The sequence below is a fragment of the Peromyscus leucopus genome, chromosome 16_21 (assembly GCF_004664715.2).
Source record: "Peromyscus leucopus breed LL Stock chromosome 16_21, UCI_PerLeu_2.1, whole genome shotgun sequence".
Taxonomy (NCBI): domain Eukaryota; kingdom Metazoa; phylum Chordata; class Mammalia; order Rodentia; family Cricetidae; genus Peromyscus; species Peromyscus leucopus.
The window spans coordinates 10091452-10112986 of NC_051084.1; the positions used below are offsets into that span (position 1 = coordinate 10091452).

The 21535-nt window shown below is 55.2% G+C and overlaps 1 protein-coding gene across 1 annotated transcript; it reads right to left on the reverse strand.

Moving 5' to 3' along the window:
• Positions 1-862: 862 nt before the first annotated feature.
• On the reverse strand, positions 863-14993 carry Lemd2 (LEM domain nuclear envelope protein 2). The gene is made up of 9 exons (XM_028888377.2): positions 14230-14993; positions 12099-12139; positions 9896-9971; positions 8078-8154; positions 7150-7229; positions 5558-5703; positions 4678-4779; positions 4505-4607; positions 863-2045 (listed from the first exon to the last, which is right to left on the reverse strand). Exons 1-9 carry the CDS (start codon positions 14951-14953, stop codon positions 1895-1897), a joined length of 1500 nt encoding a protein of 499 aa, XP_028744210.2. The 5' UTR covers positions 14954-14993; the 3' UTR covers positions 863-1894.
• Positions 14994-21535: the final 6542 nt, after the last annotated feature.

The window sequence follows — 21535 nt, forward strand, 5'->3', positions numbered from 1 at the left end:
ACAAAACCCCTCCCAGGTCACAGCTTTGTCAAGGATGCCTCCAGCCCCCTCCTCTGAGAAACCCCGCGGCCCCATGCTGTCCTCAGAGGCTGATGCGCTCTCATGGAGAGGCAGGATGCCATGAGCGCCTGGCTCCGTGGCCTTTTGTTCCCTTTATGTTGTACTGGCTTCTGCTCTCCCAGCAGCCTCCCAGCCAGAGAGAACCACGGGTTAGCTGTCTCACCACTTCAGACAAAACATGCCCGGGGAAAACCTTCCACGGACAGAGGAGGGCCAGGCAGGCTGGGTCTTCCCGAGTTGTGCTGGGCCCCTCCACCGCTCACCCATTTGTGCAACAGAAGCCTAAGCTCACATGCCTTGGCGCCAGTGTCCACACAGGCGGGGCCAGGAAGGGGCAAGACCGGCTGTAACCACAGAACATAGCTAGGCTACCTCATATCTGAGCCGCTAGCCTTGGGGACCCAGGCTATGTGGTGTGTCTATGGTCATCTGGAAGCATCCCCTCGCCAGCGCTGTGCCCACCAGCCCATCACTAACGCTGGCCTAGATGTAGGAAGTATGTCTCCTTCAAGGGTATTACCAGCTCCATGCAGCTTCCTGGCTCTTCCTTCTAGGGATGCTCAGAACTCCTGGGAACCTTGAGACAGGGGGTTGACAGGCAAGTCAACATAGAACTGGAGCTCTCAACCCACTGGGCTGTGGAGTCCACAGTGGGTCCACAGTGACCCTGCAGGATGGGTGCTCATGTGGGTTGAAGCCGCTTATTTGAAGCCCATTGCCAAGGTGGCCCAGCTGGCCCAGCCTTCTCATTACTCACCATCACTTTGGGGAGAAAGGGGGAGCATTATGGACAAAAACCACATCCATTTTCAATAAATACTTTATTTTTCCAACAGTTCCACCCCAATACAAAAGCTTCTTCTAGCTGGAGCCTGATCATGAGAACAGGCCTTTGCCACAGGCACCTGCTCAGACCCCAGTCCTGCCGACCACCCGGACACGAGGAAATGAGAGTATTGCTAAACGGAGATGGTGCTTTATTAAGAGAACGGCAACAGGTCCAGAAGGGGGGTCTGTGTCTTCTGGGGGCAGCCGCGCCTCCCGTCCACCCGCCACCCTCCTGTGCTGTGGGTGAGGCCGGCTAGAGTTGCTGGCGAGCCTCCCTCTCACTAATGAGACCCCCACTGGGTGTTTGTGAAGCAGGGCCCTCCAGGGCACAGCAGGCGAACGGCGCACACTGCTCCCATGCCGCCTGCAGGGGGCAGTGTGCAGCCGCAATGCTGCACCCCACCGGTGCCCTGTTCCAGCTCACCAGCCAGGAGAGGCCTTGTCACAGTAAAAGCGAGGAGGTGAGCCCAGCCGGCTGGAGGCGGAGGCTCAGGCCCCACTTCCCATCTGTGAGAAGCACTGAGGCACGGGCAGCTGTGGCTGTCTCTCCAGCTGGCTCTAACCTGCAGCACCTTCCCCTCTGGACAAGGAGGCCCATGCAGCAGCAGCAGGACAGCGTCCTCCCCTCACCCTCACGCTCCCTGGAAACACTGCAAAGGCACACGGACGAAGCGGGCTCCCCAGGCCCCTGCTGCCCAGCCCACCACCCGACCCCTTCCCAAGCGAGGGGCTTCCGATCACTGGTTGCTGTCTAGCTGTGTGCAGGACCCCCAGGATTCCAACCACTGCCGTCTTCCCATCCAGGGAGAGCAAGGCTTCTCCCTTTCTGTCAGTGAGACTGGCACAGAGGAGGGTCTCGCCTGTCCTCCCTGCTACCCTAAGGAAGCCCACGTGTCCCAGAACTGAGATCGAGAGGGCAATCAAGGCAGGTGTGAATGAGCACCGAAGGTCTGTGCCCTTGCCCCAGCTGGGTGACCAGGCCAGGCTGGCTGGAACAGGCCCTGTCCTATCGCTCGGAGTCAGAGAAGGAGGAAGGCTTAGTCCATCTCCACACCAGCATGTCCTCCCCAGCCACGCGGTGGGACTCGGTCTGGATCCGGGACTCATTGGAAGCCAGGAATTCCACAGCGCGGTCCCACACTCGCTTCATGCGCCGCCTGCAACAAGAAGGTAGCGCTCAGCAGGCGTCAGGCTGGCACCGGCACCTTCCTTCCCACAGAGGGCCACTTGTCTAGGCTCTGCCCGTGGCAGCACTTATCCAGCAGTGGACGTGTTGGGCATCAACACAACTGTAGAGGGCAGAGTGGGGTGCACCAGGGACTCCACAAGCCTCAGGAAGAGGGAGCTAAGGGGATGGCGGTGGTAGGCACCCAGGTCCACGTGGGAAGTACACCATGTTGGCTAATCAGAGCATTCCAAATCCACAGCCCTGCAGGGGGGCTTGGGGGGGGGAGTGAAGCCTCCGAAGGAGGAGACATGCATCTTCGTGGGTTAGAAGCCAAAGGCCACTCCCTGTTCTTCCCTGCTCCGTGGCTCCCCTCCCCAACAAAAAGGTTTCAGGACAGAGTGTGTGTGTGAGTATGCGTGTGCGCCCCGCCGTATCCTTTACGGCCCTGTGGGGCCCTCCCTCCCCTCCAGCACACCTTCCTGACTGCAGGTCTGAGCGTGTGGCAGCAAGGCCTGCAGGGAGAGCACAAATGGAGGGAGGCAGGCGGCGGGATGGCCAGGCCAACGCCACACACTCAGAAGAAAACGCTTGAAGGATGAAGATGCCAAGCTTCAGGCCAGGTCCCTGAGGCCGCAGGAAGGAGTGCCCGTCCACATGCAGGGACGGACCAGGCAGCTGTTCTAATCGGCTCCCTGCACTCCTCACATCTCCCCCCAGCCCCAGGCATGCCCTTATCCTGGCAGACCGGAGGTTCACGGACAGACGCGGCGGCCCACAAGCTCCTGGGGTGGGTGAGCTCCTGGGGTGGGTGCGCTCCTGGGAGCGCTCAGACGGCTGGGGTCAGCTATGCATGAGCAAGCCTGTGACGTGGGGGACGTGGCTGCAGTCAGGGTGCCAGGCCAGCTCTTGTGTTCGGACAGCTACTCTCTAGTGCTTATGGGACTGGAACTAGCATGGCAAACTTCAAGGCCACCTCCTCAGCACCTGTCCCCTTTCCAAGGCCCCAGCACTGCCCAGTGTCACGCGGTTCCCTATGCTTCCTTCTCCTACTCTGTCTTCCACTTCACAGTACACAGTAAGGGATCAACACATGTGTGGAAATGGATGGATGGATTCAGGGCAGCCCACTGGAGGCAGTGGAATCCCACTGTAGGAGAGAGAAGCTTGAAAGGCTGGTTATACAACTCCTGGCAGGGCCAGGAACTAGGCAGGAGTCTGGGTGCAGCAAATGGCTTCCCCTGAGAGACGGAGAACCTGGTGTCACCAGAGGACCCACAGGCTGACCTCTCAGAGCAGCAGTGGCCTCCTGTGGGTGGGGACTCCCTGCCTGCAGCCTGCGGGGGAGATGAACCCAGCAGCTGCCAAATGCATGCATGCTGCTGGAGAGCAGCCAGGACTCGTGTTCACCAGAAAAGTGTGCTGCCACTAAACCCTGCAAGCTAATCCACCAAGATTATCGGTTCAAGGCCTGCCTGGGCTACAAAGTGAAATTCTGTTTCAATGAAACAAAACGAGACAAAACCCCCAGACCTGCACATGCTCTCCTCTTCCAATCCCCTGGCTGCACAGAAGGGTGATACGGTGACAGGGCCTGGTGGTGGCGACACAGAATGCTACCCCAGCACTCTTGAGTGAGTCCCTCTACTTCCCAGAGCCTGGGCTTCCTTGCCCATACATGCCCACCCACCCCCCAACTGTTCTCAGGTCTGTGGGCTTGGCGAGGCCAGGAGAGTGAGTGTGTCTGGGGAGGCCACATAAGCACAGGGGAGTGTAACCTCTGAGCATGTACACAGTAAGGGATCAATACATGTGTGGAAATGGATGGCAGGTGAGTGTCAGCCAGAGAACAGCCTCGTCTCCTCGGCGGGGATGCGCTGTGCTGAGAGCAGGGGGGACCCTGTTGGGTGCCCCATCCACCCTACGAGGTGTACGACTTCAGGGTCATGGTCACAGGCCCTGAAAAGCTCCTTCTGTCTCCCTGCCAGTGACCAACTCAGAGACAAACTGAGGCTGGCCCACGGAACCCCAAGAGGAGTGTGCCCAAAGGCTGCTGGGAGGTTTTCTCTTGCTCGGAATATAGCGCCTGCAAGTTCCTTCTCCTGCCAGCTGTGATGAGGCAGACACTGCTGTTGGCCTCCATCTTACAAACACGAGGTCCTGCTGACGTGTCCACGAGGAGGGACTCACAGGAACAGGAGACCCCCTGTGGCTGGAACCACTGAGGGGACTGGGACTCAGCCTCAGCATGGCGGCTAGTGCCCACACTGGTACACTCTGCAGAGGAGTAGCTGATGCCCCTGGTCCTCCTGTCTAGCTCTCTGCCACTAGAGTCAGGCTGGCAGCAGGGGGCAGGCAAAATGATCCTCATGGTCTGCTGATGCTATGTTCTGGGCTCCCTCCCATGGGTCTCAGTGGGTCACCCCAGCCACCCCCAGGAGCAGGACTCACCGACTCTGTGGGGGGATCAGGGTGTCTCGCACGTGGAGGATGCCCACATATGGGTAGCGCTCCATGTCCTGCTCCCAGTCCACATAGTGGTCCTGGACCACATCTATGGGAGAGAGTGAAGCGGTCAGCAGCAACCCGGCAGGCTGGGGCACCCTTCCACCAGGGACACGCACCTATAATCTTCTTCACCATCTCGTACATGGCCTGCTCTTCCTCTTCTAGCTTTCGCCATCGGTACTTCAGGAGAATCAGGAGGCCCCACAGGAAGGCCAGGCCTGGAACACAATAGAAGTCACCTACTCAGCAAGGACAGGCTACAGAGTGATGACCTGTCTCCAGCTCCTGTCACCGGGTGTCCCAGGTACCCAGACCTCAGGCTATCCCAAACTCACACCACCATCCCCTTACGGGCTGGAGTCTGCTGCACACAAATATACATGCCAAGCCTGTATTTTGAGATGCTGCCGTTGGTAACAACCCAAGAGCTCAGCATGGGGGAGGCACTACACAAGGCAGCTCTGACCCACTGCTGGCTGTCCCGAAGGCTGCCATCTCCATGTCCCAGCCTTCTCCTTACTGTTGGAAGGAGACAAGCCAGGCTCGCCTTACTTTCTGCAATCTGCATCCTCTCTGCTTTTACCCATCTCTGCAGATGCTGGCAGTTTTCTGGAGTAAAATTAGGCCAAGATTCCACGTCACCTCCTGCGTGGAGCAGGTCTGAGCACTGGGAGCCTGACTGGGCCAATGGAGGCAGCAGAGGCTGACTCTCACAGGGCCACCCCTCTCAGGGAGGCTGACAGTCCCTGCCCTATGCCAAGGACATTTCTGGTTATACTACAGATCCAGCCACCAGTCTGCAAGGGTAAAGGCACGCAGGGCAGAGGCCGTCCTGTTCATCTCCTGCTTTGTTAGCTAGCCCCCCAGGTGCATGAGGCGCAATGGGCCCTTAGGTGCCTGACTCATTCCTCACGCCCAGGCAGCCACTGAGCTGGGCTGCTGGTAAGCGGCAGGCTGGGAAGGGACAGGAGAGCCTGGCAGGCAGCGAGGACTTACACCAGAAGAAGATGAGCACGTGGGTGACAGCGGTGAGCAGGGCACGGCTCAGGCGGCAGCCGACGCCCATCCGGGGCCGGGCAGACTCCAGGCAAACCACCTGGTCCACCGTGGTCACCAGCTCAGACGGGTCTTCCCCTTTCAACCTGAAACAAGACATGGGGCTGTAAACAGGCTGCGGTCTGAGCCCCACTTCAGCCTGGAGGCGAGGACATGGGGGGGGGGGCGGAGGTCTCCACTTGCTCAGAGCAGCCTGCTTATCCTGGCTGTGCTCCTTCCTGCAATTTCCCACACTGGCTACTTAGAAAGAAGGAAGCTTTAAAGATGGCAGCAAGCTTGAACCCCTGCCGCTGAAGTGGCGTCCCCCCTCTGCCGGGTCTTTGACAGCCTCTCTCAGCATGCAGAAGATTAAGCTGTAAATTGGATTCCCACCTCCCAGCATAGAGAAATGGAAATGTTTACTGAATCCCTGGCTTTGCAAGAGCGTGGCAAGAACTGAAAGACAGAGCCTGGGAGGCTGCACTTTTCTTCCGTGAGGAACAGGCGCAAACGCTGCGTAAAGATCAGGGGGCGCTAATGAAGCCCATGGCAACTGGGAAGCACCAGGCTGTCAGTGACCAGACCCCTGCCACCAGGACTGCAGCGAAGTGGTCGGGAAGGCAACGTGAGGACCTGCAGGCAGGGATGCCGGTGCCCACACCACGCTCTCTGCAATGGCTGCTATGTGACGCCCCATTCCCTGTGCCCCATTTTCAACACTGGCTGTCTGAGCTCCCTCGGCTCCCCTCCCAGCTGCCTTCCCCAGCAGGAAAAGGCAAGTGTCATCATTCTTCTGTGTTGGCAGCTCCAGTGAGTGCTGCGGAGGGGAAAATCCGTATTCTCCTCTGCCTTTCTCAACGCAGGAAAATCGCTCAGCCACTCAGGGCAGCTGCTTTTAAGCCATCGGATCTTAATCGTGCCATGCATCCAGTTACCGAGCTTTAGGCCAAGCCGCCCAAGGGGCTGCGGTGGATGCACTGTGATGGAATTAGTAATTTGGGTGGATTAGAGAAAAAGAGAACAAAACCCTAGAGTGTGTGTTAATATCAGGAGCTGGAACTGGAACCGAGGTTCTGACAAAGAGCTATGGAAGGGACGGTGAGGTTCCACGCCTGCCTTCGCAGGGCTGCTTGGCACGGGCTGGGGACTCCTTCCCGGCCACTCTTCCCGAATAGGGCCGCTATCTCCGCTAACAGTGCTGGCCAGCAATGGAAAGTCAGGGAAACTGCCTGGTCAGGAGAGAACTCAGCGCTTCCCCAGACATTTCCAAACTGAGTAAAACCAACGCACAGAACATCTCCTTCCCCGGCGAGTTGGCAGGGGCAGCTACCTGAGGAAGGACTGGCAGGGTCAGCAGGCTCGCACCCCAGCACCTGGACTGGCAGGGTCAGCAGGCTCGCACCCCAACACCTGGACTGGCAGGGTCAGCAGGCTCGCACCCCAACACCTGGACTGGCAGTGCTGCTCTCTGGTCTGCAGCCTGGGTAGCGAGGGAGTCAGCACGCAGGGAGGGCAGCGGCAGTTCACCTCCCGTGACAACTGCCTACACTCACCAGATGCCCACGTCCTTGTTGCTGCTCAGTATCCAGGTCAGCGCGGCCTCAAACCTTGCGGAGGGGCTGCTGGTCACGTTCTGTGGGGTGAAGACGGGGTTTAGCTCTGCCTCGGGCACTGCTGGCAGGACATTATCCTGAGGCTGGACTGCCAAAGCCTCTCCTGTGTCCCCCACGTGCCCCATGCACAGCAAACAGGCAGGGAGGGCAAGCTGGGGCGAGGAGAGCTAAGAAGAGGCTGATGCAAAGCTCAGCAGGAGAACAATGCAGGTCTGCGGGCAGCAAGAAAGGCAGAGGCAGAGGCAGAGGCAGCAGCAGCAGCAGCCGGCGAGCACGCACAGCTGGCACCAGCGGAGATGGGGAACGAGAAACAGCGCCAGGGTTGGAGCGACGGCAACCAGTGACAGCTGTGCGGCCTCAGAAACCCCCTGGCCTCTCTTTCCTCAGTTTCCTCATCTATGAAGTGAAACTGAACTACACAGCCCTTCAGGCCCTGTAAATCCTCAAGCTCCATAACTACCATGGAGAGGGGGGCACGGAGAAAGGCAAATGGAAGCCAAGGCCCCCAAAGGAGTCACGGGGGACAGGAAGAGAGGACACGGGCCTCCCGCTGTGACGAGAGAAGGCGCGGGCCTGAGGACCCTTTGAGGTCCTCTGAAGGAGGGGCTGCCGGCCATGGCCATTCAGCTGGTGAAGGGGCCTCAGGTCAGACCAGATCACCTGCCCCCACTCAGCAGGGCCAGCCTGGGGCATGGTCCCTCCACAGTAACCCAACGCTCCTCTAAATTAAAAGAAAGAAAACCAAAAGCCACAAAGCAAATACAAAACAAAGAGGGAAGAAAAACAAAACAAAACAAAAAACCTGCAGGGCTTGGCAAATCAATAGGAAGCTGCGGCCTTGCAGGGGAGCAGCCTGCATCCTACTCACAGCTATGTATTCCTGAGCCTCCAGAACAGGGATGCATTTGCTTTTCAGCTTCTCCGGATTGCCACATTCAAAATTACCTAGGAAGGAGGAAAAAAAAAGAGAGAGAGACATTCAAACACAGAGAAGAGGTGAAAAAAAAAATCACACTGAAATGGCCTAAAAATACGGTGAGAATCAAGCCATCAGCTATAATCAGGAGCATGAGGCCCAGCGGCACCCAGCTTCTGTGGGGCATCTTCACTCTGCAGCAAGATCAAAAGCCACTTAGCTTGGATCGATTCCAGATCATTAAAACCTGACCTGCAAAGCAGGGCAGCGATTTGCATTAAATGACTGAAAAGCTGCCCAATGCCAAAGTCTGTTTGCGGCTGATCCCTAGAAGGATCAGACAGAGAGCTGCGGAAGGTACCGGAGTAGCTCTATAAATATACACAGCCTGGGAAAAAAGAAAGGCAGGAGGCCGGCCACCAGACACTCTGATCCGGACACACGCTGGAACCTGGAAGCCAAGCCCATTGTTAGAGAGATCCTGGGGAGGGATGTCCAGAAGGGACCCAGGGAAGATGAGACGTCTGTGGGGTGTCAGCTGATAGGCCAAGGGCAGCTCCTTTAAGCTCCACCCTGTCCTGTCAGCCTTTGCGGCCTGGGCTGAAGACCAGCTCTTGAGAAGCCCCCAGTAGACCTTAGCCTGCTGCGGCTGTTGGTCCTCCTGTACAGGGTTTCCTGCCAGGCCCTGCAGGGACAGCCCAGGGTGAGGCACATACAAGGTAGACACTCATGCACAGCCTCACCTGGGGGCTCAGCCGGGCTCAGTGTGTGTGTGTGGGGGGGGGGGGCTCACACTGGGCAGAGAGGGGCAGTTTTTGGCTGCTCCTCCAAATCAGCCAAATCCTCCTACTTCAACACTGCTCTTAGCCCTGTGTTTTCTGAGGCCAAGGCAGCTTCTTTGGTCCTCCTGCATAGCTTTGCCAGTGAGGCTTAACGATGATTCTGCTTCAATGACACAGCATCGCTCAGTTGCTGGGCACGTGCCCTCTCGGCAGCTGGCTCTCACTCAGCATGTCACCCCCTGGCCTGCTAGAACGGGCTGTGGCCGGGCACCCACACTTCCTGACATTACTTCCTCTTCTCTTGCCCGTTATTGCCCGTCATTTTCGTGCCCTTGCCTGCATGCCTGCACCCAGGCCGACCTGTGCTGGCACAGTGCTTTCCTGACCACTGTGGCACTGTGTGGCACCATGCTTCCTGCAGTGTGGCCCACTGTCATGTTAGACCACAAGCAGCCACTTCATTCCCTACCAGGGCCAGGACAACACCCAGCCACAGTTCATCTCTAAAGGGATAGAGGGGTGTAGCTCATATTTCCTATCAGTCTCTGAACTTCCGCCCTTGCCTTGCCAAGGCCCTTGATGGCATCAGCCAGGTCCAATTGGGCAGGTGGAATGGAGGACAGGTACTCAGAACTAGTGTGGAGCAGAGTAGCTCTACCCCAGGCTGCCCACAGACCACCTGGGCCCTTCCTACAAACAAGAGGGAGACCCGGGACCAGTGCCTCGGGTCCAGGGGACTTCCAAGGCCTGGTCCCTTCCAACCAACACAAGGCCCCAAAACATGGCGGGACAGAGTCTCGTACCTGCCGAGAGGCCCATGTGTTTGTGGACCTAGAGCCTCTAGGGAAGAGGGAGGTCCAGGCCTGTACTGCACGCCCCCAAGGCGTGGCATGATGAGCTGGAGTGGCGGGTGGGAAACTGGGGCTTGGGAGTGCTGGGCTGTCTTGGCCAGACTGACGGGGGCACCGCGGTGCCTGGTGGTACTCACCTGCTTGGATGGCCAGGAAGTTGTACAGCTCATGCAACAGCTCCAGCAGGGCCGCCTTCTGCTTGGCCTGACAGAACTGAAAGGCAGGGGGACAGTCAAGGGTCTGTCTGTGGCCGCGGCCACACTGCCACATCCATCCGGACAGCAAGGAACATCTCTAAATTTTAGGGGCTTTCTTTTTTGTTTGTTGAGACAGTCTCACGTAGACCAGGCTGGCCATGAACTGGTTATGTAGCTAAGGATGATCTTTAACCCTGCTCCTCCTGTCTCCAGTTGGTGAGCGTCAGGATTACAGGCCTGTGCCACCATGCCCGCTTTATGCAGTGCTAGAGCCACATGTCCAGCCCCCCTCCTCGTTCCATAGGAGAGAAATACACCTGCAGAGGGCTGGCAGGGAGAGGGAGGGAGGGATTGGTTCTGTGGCATAAAGACAGCACAGTGACAAGGGATGGCCGCCATGGCTCCAGCATGACTTCCTGCGAAGAAGAGCAAGGGATGGTAGCCCAGCTTGCAGACACTGGAGGGTTCTGCAGAGAATTCAGTGACTGCAGGAGGTGTAAGGCCGTGCCTGAGAGGGGCTGCAGTGGGGACTCCATGTGAGCCCACATATAAACCACAGGACAGACGGTACCAGACAGAAGATGGCCTGGTTAAGACAACACACCCACTCCCAGCCTGTCCCTACATTCTCCACAGCAGAGGCAAAAAGAAAAATAGTATCAGAATTCTGCTGCCAACAAAACTAACTTACCTGATACTTAAATACTTGTCTGGACTTGGGGTGAGCCAGGCCACCCAAAGGAAACTAGCAAGAAACCTCACTGGGGCCAAAAAAGATGCCCCTGCCTGCCTGCTCCTGGGCCCACCTCCCACGAAGGCCAGGGGTGCCCATAGCGGACAGAAAATGAATCTTGTGCAGCTGTGGCCCAGATCTGCTGTCCTCTCACAGATGTGGGTGGGTTGGCTACAAATCTGCCATGTCTAGAGTCCAAAGTCCAGCGCTCCAGGCCCTGAGGGGAACAGCTCCGCACAGCCCAGAGGGACCTGCAGGTGGTGTCTGGGCTCACAGAAGGCCAGGAGCCCACGTGCCCTTCACCTGAGGTCCACCATCTCGGTAGATGGTGCAGGACTGGAACGGAGCCTTGGCGAACTCAGTGGCAGACAAGAGAGCAGGGGTGCTGTGGAAAGCTCTTGCTCTTGTTTCTGCGTCTGTCCCTCTCTCTGGCTGCCTGCTTCTGGAGCACACTGTAATCATCAGCCCAGCTTTATGATGGAGAGCAGATTAAACTTATTATGAGCCTGCCTTTGCAGAACAATTGGGAAGCAAAAATGCTTGGTGGATGACAGCAATAAAAAAATGTCGTAAACCAGCCGCAAACAGGACACATCAGAAGCCAAGGAAATAAAACCAGGGGATCTGCAGCAGGCTGCCCTCCATTAACAAGGGGGAGGGGCAACACAGGCTGTCCTTTCTTTGCTAGCCCCTGGCCTCGGAGGCCTGGCACCCACACTTAATAATTAGAGCTCTAAGTCATGCCCTCTGGCAGCACACGCCTCCTCCTGGTAGGATTTATGACTTGAAAATTTACCGCCTCATATCTTCCTCAGACTATCACCAGAACCGGCTTCCTGGCTGTGCATTAATGCTGCTCACATGATTCATTCGCTGAGGGCCACTCACCTTCCCCAAACATTATTTGTGGGGAATGTGAGGGCTTCATAAAACAAACCGAAACACCGGCTAAGAGGCCTAATTTCCCTCACCTGGCCCCTGATGTGTCAGATCAGAAATCAGAACGCTGTCAGAAAGACAGATGTGCACAGAGAAGAGGCAAACCTAAGACTGGCTTATCAGCGGTCAACACGGGCAGCCCTGTGTCCCGCACAGCGGGCTGAGAGGTGCTCCCCAACTCCCAACTCCCTGGACTGACTCAGGCAGACAGTCAAAGGCCTCAGATGCTCCCACTGATGGAGGAACATCTGTAAGAAGGCCAGGGCTGGCTCTGAGGAGCTCAGTCCTCCATATTTCAAGTACTGCTTTGCTCCCAGAATTAAGTCTGACACAAACACCATGGAACACGATGTGAATCCAGTACGTTCTGGGACACTCTCCCTGAAAATGATCCTATCATGATCTGGGAAAGTTTACCTCTGGGTGGAGGCTTGAGTCCTCAAAAGAGTAAAAAAAGCAGAGAAAACTTACCTCATCTGTTTTTCTCTCACAGTCCACCGGCAATAATTTCACTGAGACCAAGAAAAGAAAGACAGAGATTAGAAGTGGGACTGAGGAAAAGACAAGAGAGACTTCTCAAAATCCAGGGGAAGTAAAACTCGGCTGACACGAAGGTAGAGGCTGGGAGATGCCGCCTCACACTAACACTGTACAGTATGGACAGTGAGAGCCAAGGGTTTCCCACGCTGGATCAGGACACTGACAGCTGGGGCCTCGTTCCAGTGCAAATGAGCCCCACAGGTTCCGGGCAGTTTAACCTCTTGGCACCCATTTCTGCACCTGTGACATGGGATCCCGTGGGCCTTCCTAAAAGGGATGTCCACAGTGTAATCCAGCACTCAGGAGCCTAAGGAAGGAGCTGCACAGTCTGAGGTCAGTCTGGCCCACAGAGAGGATGTTGTCTCAAGAAACAAAAAAACGGGCTGGAGAGGTGGCTCCGTGCACTGGAGCACCGGCTGCTCTTCCAGAGGACCTGGGTTCGATTCCCAACACCCACATGGCGGCTCACAACCATCTGTAACTCTAGTTCCAGAGAGCCCAACGCCCTCTTCTGGCCTCCTTGGGCACCGCATGCATGTGGTACAGAGCACATGTAGGCAAAACACCCGTACACGTAAAACCACAAATGGCCTCCCTGCTTAACTCGGGGTTAGGCTCAAGACAGCATACAGGAAAGTCTTAGGAGCTGTAAACGACAGTATGTCAAGTAATAGTTAATCCCGTTGTGGGAGGTAACTCTAGGAAATCCTGGCTATGTATTCCCAAAGCCTGTCTTAAATCACCTTACGCAGTAAACACAACGCTATGTGATTTCCCCTGAATGGTCACAGCCCAGGACAGGTCAGTGGCACTCAGCTTGGCTAATCTCTACCAGGCCCATAAACTATCTCCAGCAGTGCAGCAGTCATGGGGCGTTAGCATGGCCAACAGACTTGCACACACCCAAACATCCAATTATCACAACCCCTGACATGACACCGAGTCAGCTTTTCCCTGTAGTTCAGCCATTCCTGCTGGGCGTGGGAAGAGGTGACCTTGACAGAAGGCTGGCGACAGTATTAACTACCTTCATGCTTTGCAAAGAATATTAGCAACTGGAGAAGTGTCATTTTATACCTAAATTTGTAACAAAATGATCTGAGTCTGGCGACTCAGGTCTGTAATTCCAGCTAGGGGAAGCTAAGGCAAAATCATAGGTTCAAAGCCATCCTGAACCACAGAGTGGGTTCAAGACTAGCCTAGGTAACTTAGGAGGCCCTGCTTCAAAACAGTTGTCAAAAGTCAGCTAGCAAGTGTAGCTCGGTGGTAACATGCTTGTCTAACGTATGTGAGACCCTAAATATAATCCCTAGAGCAGAGGAGGAAATTACCATGAAAATGGAGTGCTTTTTTTGTTCTTTTGTTAGAACCAAGAGTAACAGGCAAAATCCCATTTTGGGAAACACCAATCCTCAGCTCTTCAGGAGAACTGTCTCCTGCATCCCTCAAGGGATGTGGAGTCATGTAACTGAGTGTGGGCAGAATGTCTGGTAAGCGGCCTGACTCACAGGCCCTCTCCCAGCACAGCCTGGGGGTGCTGCCAGCAGCCTTAGGCACCCCATTGTTATCCGTTTAAGCTCAAAAAATTCTCCCACACCTGTGCCACAGGCAGGGCGAGAACCCTTTTGACGAAGCAGACTGGGTTGTTCGGTGCTACAAAGCTAAGACCACAGCCAGGCACTCCTAGAAGGCCAGGGGGCTCTCTGGAGCCTTCGAAGGGGCTGTCAAGTGTGAGCAGGAGGTCAAGAGGGAAGAAAACCAGAGGGGCAAGGGGTGGGCCTGTCTGTCGAGAGGAGGTGTGCAGCTTTCCAGGGGCTGTGAAGGACTCGGCCTGCTCCTAGCAGAGGCTGAAAGGGAGACACGAGCAGGGAGGGAAGCAGAGAAGAAGATAAAGTGGAGGCACAAAGTACTGAGCTGCCGGAAGGAGGAGAGTGGGAGTCCGGAGGTGAGAGGCAGTCGGAGGCTGCCAGGGCGCGAGAGCGCGCAGCGGGCTCCGCGGGCCCGGGGGTCTGGTCGCACGCCCGTGCCCCGGGGCCCTCCCCTGCGCCGGCCCGGGACGTACTGTTGTCCTCCGCCTCCTGCGGCGCCGAGGGCTTGCCCATCTTCACCCAAAGGATGCCCAGGAAGACGAGCAGCAGCCCCAGGCTGGCCCAGAGCAGAAGGCGAGACAGGCAGCGCTCCAGCCGCCGGCCCGCCTCGGGTCGGGCCCGCCCCGCGCCCGCCGAGCCCGTCCGCGCGGCCTTCGGGCCGGGGCGCGCGGCGGCGCCGAGGAGCGCGGAAGGCGGCCGCGCAGGGGCCGAGGACGGGGCCCACCAGTGGCGGCCCGGGCCCAGAGCGGCCCTGTCGGGCGTCCGGCCATCCTCGTCCTCCTCGGAGCTGCCCCGGACCGAGGCGCGGCGCCGCAGCGGCCGGGGCGGGCGGGGTAGGCGAGGCCGCGGCTTCCGGCCCAGGGAGGGGCGGGGGCCCCAAGTCGCCATAAGGCCCGAGGAGTTGGGGGCCGCGCTCGAAGCCGGCGGCGAGGGCCCGGGCTCCGCCCGCAGAAAGGACGCGGCGGGCCGCGCGCGCAGCGGCGCTTCCTCGCGTAGCCGGGCCTCCTCCCGCAGCCGCTCGGGGCCCCGAGGCCGGGCCTCCTCCCGCAGCCGCTCGTGGTCGCGCAGCCGGGCCTCGCCCCGCAGGCGGCGCAGCTTGTTGCGGTAGACGTCCCGAGTGGTGTCGGTGATGGGGCCTGGCTGGAAGCCCAGGGCCTGCAGCTCCCGCCGCAGCTCCAGGTCCGACAGGCCGGCCATGGCCAGGACACCGCCCCCTCGCCCGCCCCCGGCGCGCACCGCACCCGGAACTGCTCCCGCCGGCAGCCGCGGCAGAGCGGGCGGGGCCGCGCGCCATGATGGGAAGGTCGAGTTCGGACGCCATATTGGGGAGGGCGGCGCCTGGCGGATTTTTCCGCCATGATGAGAAGGTCTGGCTCGGCCTAGCGCCGCCATGTTGATGAGGTCCAAGAATTGGGTTGTTTGTTTTTTGGGGTGTTTTCATCTCTTCCCCCGCCCTCTAGTTTTCCTTTGTTTGTTAGACCTAGCGGTGTTTATCTTTGATCCTAACGTAGTGCTAATGTGTAGTAGATGTTCAATAAAATGTTGATTTATTTAATGGATGATCTCAATAGTGTAAGAAAGCCATTGCCAATAGTAGAAATCATGATCACTTGCCAGTCTCGGGGTGGGGGAGGGGGGCTGTGTGTGATTGGGCTTGATTTGGGTGGTGGAGTATGTGCCAGGCATGCTGAGGCCTTATCTTGACTGTTTCAGGCTACCTTTAGACATGCATTTGGTCAACAATGAACACCAAGAGTGTGTACCTTGGGGCTGGAGAGATGGCTCTGTAGTTAAAAGCACTTGATGTTCTTGCAGATGAGCAACTAGGTTTGGGTACCATTACCTAGATGATGGCTCACAGCCATTGGTAACTCCAGTTCAGAGGACCTGATTCTGGCCTCCATAGGACCTGCACGAACCTGGTGCACAGACCTGTTGTGGATATTGCTCTATATAAATAAAACACTGATGGCCAGTGACCAGGCAGGAAGTAGGTGGGACAAGGAGAGAGGAGAATTCTGGGAAGCGGAAGGCTGAGGGGAGAGACACTGCAGCCACCGCCAGGACAAGCAGCATGTAAAGACTCTGGTAAGCCATCAGCCACGTGGCAAGGTATAGATTTATAAAAATGGGTTAATTTAAGATAAAAGAACAGTTAGCAAGAAGCCTGCCACGGCCATACAGTTTATAAGTGATATAAGCATCTGAGTGATTATTTTATACGTGGATTGTGGGACTGCGGGACTTGGGGAACCTGGAGAGAAGCCCTCCAACAACACAGACCTGTGGGTAAAACACTCATGTATAAAATAAAAACAAATGTATTTTATTTTTTAAAGTGCAGCTCTGGGACAGATTGGTCCTCAGTGGCCACAGAGGTAATGTTGCAGGATATTTGATTACACTGTGTGAAAATGAGTCTGTTTTACCTCACCTGCCTTAGGTGCCTTCTGACTGGTTTAATAAAGAGATGAATGGCCAATAGCTAGCTAGGCAGGAGAGGATAGGCGGGACTTGGGGAGGGTGGGAGGGGTGAGGGGGTGGAAGGGTCCTTGGGGAGAATCTGAAGGGGAGGGGGATGCCAGCAAGGTGCAGAGCAAGTTGATGTACAGAATGAGAGATAAAAAGCCATATGACAGAATCTAGATTAATAGAAACAGGTTAATTTAAGTTATAAGAACTAGTTGGGAACAAGCCTAAGTTAAAGGCCAAGCTTTTATAATTACTAAGACGTCTCTGTGTTGTTATTTGGGGGCTTGTGGTCTAACAAGAAAGACTACAACATAGATTAATATAAACGTGTTGATTTAAGTTGTAAGAACTAGTTGGGAACAAGCCTAAGCTAAGCCCAACCTTTCATACTTAATAAAAATTTCCATGTCATTATTTGGGAGCTGGCAGTCCAAAGAAAGACCTGTGTATCAGGTTTTCTCAGACCGCAGGCCCCAAATCAAAACACAAAGACTTTTTTTTTTTTTTTTTTTTTTTGGTTTTTTGAAACAGAGTTTCTCTGTGTAGCCTTGGCTGTCCTGGATCTCGCTCTGTAGACAGGCTGGCCTCGAACTCACAGAGATCCACCTGGCTCTGCCTCCCGAGTGCTGGGATTAAAGGTGTGAACCACTACCGCCCGGCCACAGAGACTTCTTATTAATTGTGGAACCTCAGCCTTATCTTATGCCAGTAGCAGGAATCTTAAAAGTACTTATTAATAAAATCAAACCCGAGGCCAGTTATGTGCTTAATCAGCCACATGCTTAACCAGCCAAATGCCTAACCAGCCAAATGCCTCTAGTTTCTGGTCCTCAAGCCTTATATACCTTTCTACTTTGTACCTTCACTCCCTAGGATTAAAGGCTTGCTTCCTGGGATTAAAGGAATGTGAGTCACCATGCCTGGCTGTTTCCAATGTGGCCTTGAACTCACAGAGATCCCAGATGGATTTCTGCCTCTGGAATGCTAGGATTAAAGGCGTGTGCTATCACTGCCTAACTAGTGGCTTTTCTGTTCTCTGACCCCAGATAAGTGTATTAAGGTACACAATATTTTGGGGAACACAATACCACCACATATGCCTGTCCCACTAGTTCTTATAACTTAACTTGTTTCTCTTTATTTACATTTTGCCTCAGAGCTTTTAACCTTTCTTTCCTTCTGTATGTCCTACTCCATGACTGTCTGGCGGCCCTGGGTGTCTCCCTCTCTTTCTCCCTCCTTCTCTCTCATTCTCCTCTTGAGCCTAGATTCCTCCTCCTATTTATTCTGTCTGCCGGCCAGCCCCGTCTATCTCTCTCCAGCCTAGCTATTGGCCATTCAGCTTTTTATTAGATCAATCAGGTGCCTTAGACAGGCAAGGTAAAACAAATGCAACCCATCTTTACATAACTGAACAAATGCAGCACAAGCAAGTGTAACACATCTGTGCCCAATTAAAGTAATAGTCCTCAACAGACTTGTTACAAGGTGACTCCAAATCTGCTGTGGAGACAGGGTCTCCATGTCCTGGGCTGCCATGGGCAGATGTTTGGTCAGAAAAGGCTTTGTGGCACCTGGTAGAACTCTCGTAGAAGGTGGGGTCGGGAGACCCCTGGGCCCTGTAGTTTTTGCTTTAGCGGATGAGCCACAGAGCTTTGCGGTTTGATTTCCACTCTGCAAACCGTCCAGTGTGTGATCATTTCCAGTTCACATTTCTAGCTTGTTTCCCAGAACTTCCCGGTGGGATTAGAGAGTGATTTGTGTTAGGTCCCCAGGACAGGGCCTTGAACACCCTCCTCCCTCACCCCAATCTTTGCGGCTGTTGGGAGCCTTGGTGGGGTGGGGCAGCGGTTTGGTTATGTGAGAGGTCTTGATGGGAATCCCGGATCTTGAGAAGCAGGAGAGCTCGACAACCGGAAAGAAACAGTCCGCAGCCTCGTTCTGTTCCCACCACCCTCTCCTCTCCGTCCACCTCCTTCATCACCTCCCTTCTAGCCGTTCCGGGGGCTCCGACACTCATTCAGTTCTCTTCCCAGCCCCCTCCTTGAGTTCTCCCTGCAGCTTTACCCAGCTGCCCCCACGGCCCTCCCTGCCCTCCCCGGCCCCGGCCGGGTCCTGCTCCTCTGTCAGGGTGTCATTGTTCTGCCCCTTGTTCTGCCCCACGAGTGTTCAGTGCTGGCCACCTGCCTGGGAAAATTACAGCCTCCGCTGGTCGGCTTCTGTCGTTACCTCCCCTTCTCCCCGACTCAGCTGCTCCCATGCGGTGTGATTTCTCTCACCAAGTGTTGTTTTCCCTTTCTCTGCCTGTGTTTGCACGGAATGCCATGGGTTTGATATAGTGATTGCCTAACACATAGACCACATAATAGTATTTTATTTCTTCCCGAGGCACGGTTTGCATGACAAGTGAGTTGTAGCGGTTGCGCACCTCCTCACAGCTGTGCCGTTCAGTGTATAAAGAGCTCGCCGCCTGTCAGCGTCAGGGCTGGCCGAGTGTGTTCTAAGAGGGTTTGAGCAGAGGGAATGTTGTGGAGTTTCACTGGTCTGCTTCATCACAGTGCCTCTGAGAGTGCTCAAAAAGCATGGACAGCACTGGGGCCGCCATCAGTGATGGTTCACCATAGGGCTTTCTCTGCTGTCCCTGAGACGCTCCGGCCATGGCTAGGACCAAATGGCCCACAGCAAACCCTACTTATTGACCTCCCACTAGCCTAGAACTCAGCGTTAGCCTTCAGCTACCCTGGCTCGCCCTCTGTCCTCATGAGTGGCTTCTGGCCTGGCCTTCTGGCTCTCATGGTCCTCAGTATAGTACATCAGCAGGCCTCGGCGGAAGACACTTGCACAGGATCTACCCCAGCTCCCTTCCCCACCCCTTAGAAAGAGCCTCACAGGTCACTAGGATCCCTCCCTCTTCTCCGAATTCCCATTTTCCTCAGCTCCCAGCCCTGTCTGCCCTCTCTGGGAATTTAGACCTCCATGGTTCTCCATCCCCAAGGCTTTTACTCTATTTAGTAGAATTTCTGAGTTGTATCCACACACATCCCTGAAGGAGCTCAGCCTCTGTGCTCCCAGAAGCCACCTCTGCCCCATCTTGTCAGAGTGCCCCGCCCCTGCCTCAGATGTTCCAACTCTGTTGATGTCTTTGCTCTCCCAAGGGGTCATCTACCTGGCATGGAGAGCATATTTAACAAAATGGAAGTAGCAAGGGTCTCTGACTGCTAACTATCGCTCTCGTGTGTGTGTGTGTGTGTGTGTGTGTGTGTGTGTGTGTGTGTGTGTGTGTGTTTAAGGTGCATGGCCCCAGCCATGGCCAGTCTTCTTGATTTATTAAAGGCAGAGGAAAGACAAAATGCTGAACCTGTATCTGTTTAGTAACCACATCCACACAGGCAGCAGAGGCGATGAGTTGTTGGAACCCTCTGGATTCCCTGAAGGCCACCACACTGCTCCCCTCCTGCTAGCCTCTTCCTGTCTCAACAGAGCTCATAATAACAATGGCCATAAATCTTTCATGGTTCCATTTTTCCGCCTTCTCTCCCCACGAGGAAACAGCACACTCATTCCCTCCGTAATGTTCAGGGTACATTCTTGACCCACCTTGCTGACGACCTCAGTTGATCTGGCTTCCTTTGAACTATAAGACAGTGGCACCCACAGGAGGTGTGAGGGTGTGCTGGGAAAGTGCAGTCAAAAAATGGGTGCCAAATGGGGCTCAGATTTTGACTGGCCTGGCTTCTCCAGGCCCCAGCTTCTTGTTTCCTCATCTCAGTGCTTGTGTAAGAGGCCTGCTGTGGTGACATATTGTGTACCCTAATAAATTTAAATAGGGATCAGAGGACAGAGGCAGCCGCTAGATTAGACACAGAGGCCAGACAGTGGTGGCACACACCCTTAATCCTATCACTCGGGAGGCAGAGATCATCTGGATCTCTGTGAGTTCAAGGCCACACTGGGAACGGAGCCAGGCATGGTGGCACACACCTCTAATCCCAGCACTTGAGATCTCATGCCTTTGCTACCAAGTGTTTGGGAAGCACACACGCCTTTAATCCTAGAAAGTGACATGGCTGGGTGGAGAATGGAATACAAATCCCGAGGAGACAGGAACTAAGAGCAGTTCCACTGAGACCCTCGGGGTGAGGGCTCAGAGGCCTTTCAGTCTGAGGAAACAGGATCAGCTGAGAAGTTGGCGAGGTGAGGTTGGTTGTGGCTGCTCTGTTTCTCTGATTTTTCAGCTTTTACCCCAATATCTGGCTCCGGGTTCTTTTTATTATTATTATTATTATTATTATTATTAACAAGACGTTTAGCAATTTGTGTTACAGCCTGCCCTTCTGGTCTTTCTCCCAGTCTGTGGTAAGAAGGAGGTAAACAGAGTCATGGGGAAATGCCGGAACAGGTTCAATCGGCAGCTGTGATACTTGGTTTGCACAATCTCTTGGGAGTTAAAAGCTCACTGTCTGGACCACACTCACACTGGTATTGTGGGTGAGCCTTTCTTTGGAGGCATGGAATGTATTACCGATGTCAGTAACAAATTGTGTATGAAGGAAAATGCATGCTTTCAGAGTTTTCTTTGGGGCTTTGTCCATGATTAGATTATACTAAATTACAGAGTACGGATATCAGGCAATTACTCTCTGCTTTTAACTATTCAGTTCATGGTTAATCTGTGTACCTCAGTAATTATGAAATCACACCAGCGTGGTCACAGAGAAAGCACCTCATCATCTCCATCTTGAGAGGCTAGGCTCCAGTCACCCGGCTATTGTCTGGGTCCTGTAAGTGTCAACAAGAACATTCCTGCCCACCAGGGGCCCATCTCCCCTCAGTCACCTTCAATCATTGCAGGTTCCAGCACACTGTGCTTTATAAATCTCTAGGAGGACAGGAAAAGCTGAAGGGGGGGGGGGCAGTTCCCTGGCGGCTCTGGGTCAGTTCCTTGGGTGTGTGTGTGTGTGTGTGTGTGTGTGTGTGTGTGTGTGTGTGTACACGTGCACGTGCATGCAGAAGACAGAGATGATATTGCATGTCTTCCTCAATCGCTCTCCCCACCGAGCCTACAGCTCACCAATCTGACTGGTCTGGCTCCCAACTGAGCTCCAGGGATCCTCCTGTCTCTGCCTCCCCTGTGCCCAGCTTTTGTGTGGGGGCTGGGGACCCAAGGGGTCTTCAAGCTTGTGTAGCGAGTGCCATCTCCTCGGCCCTGGATGTGCTAGAGAGAGTTTGTTTTGTTTTCTTCAGTTTTTTTGAGACAGGGTTTCTCTGTGTGGCCCTGGAACTACATCTCTCTGTCCTGGAACTCAC

Bases quoted from the DNA above. Each gene is read 5' to 3' on its own strand.
- Lemd2 (XM_028888377.2), bottom strand. From the start codon at position 14,953: ATGGCCGGCCTGTCGGACCTGGAGCTGCGGCGGGAGCTGCAGGCCCTG. The intron at 8,155-9,895 runs GTGAGTACCACC...CCTCCTTCCTAG, and splicing joins CTTCCTGGCCATCCAAGCAG to GTAATTTTGAATGTGGCAAT. The intron at 4,608-4,677 runs GTGCGTGTCCCT...TCTCTCCCATAG, and splicing joins GATGGTGAAGAAGATTATAG to ATGTGGTCCAGGACCACTAT.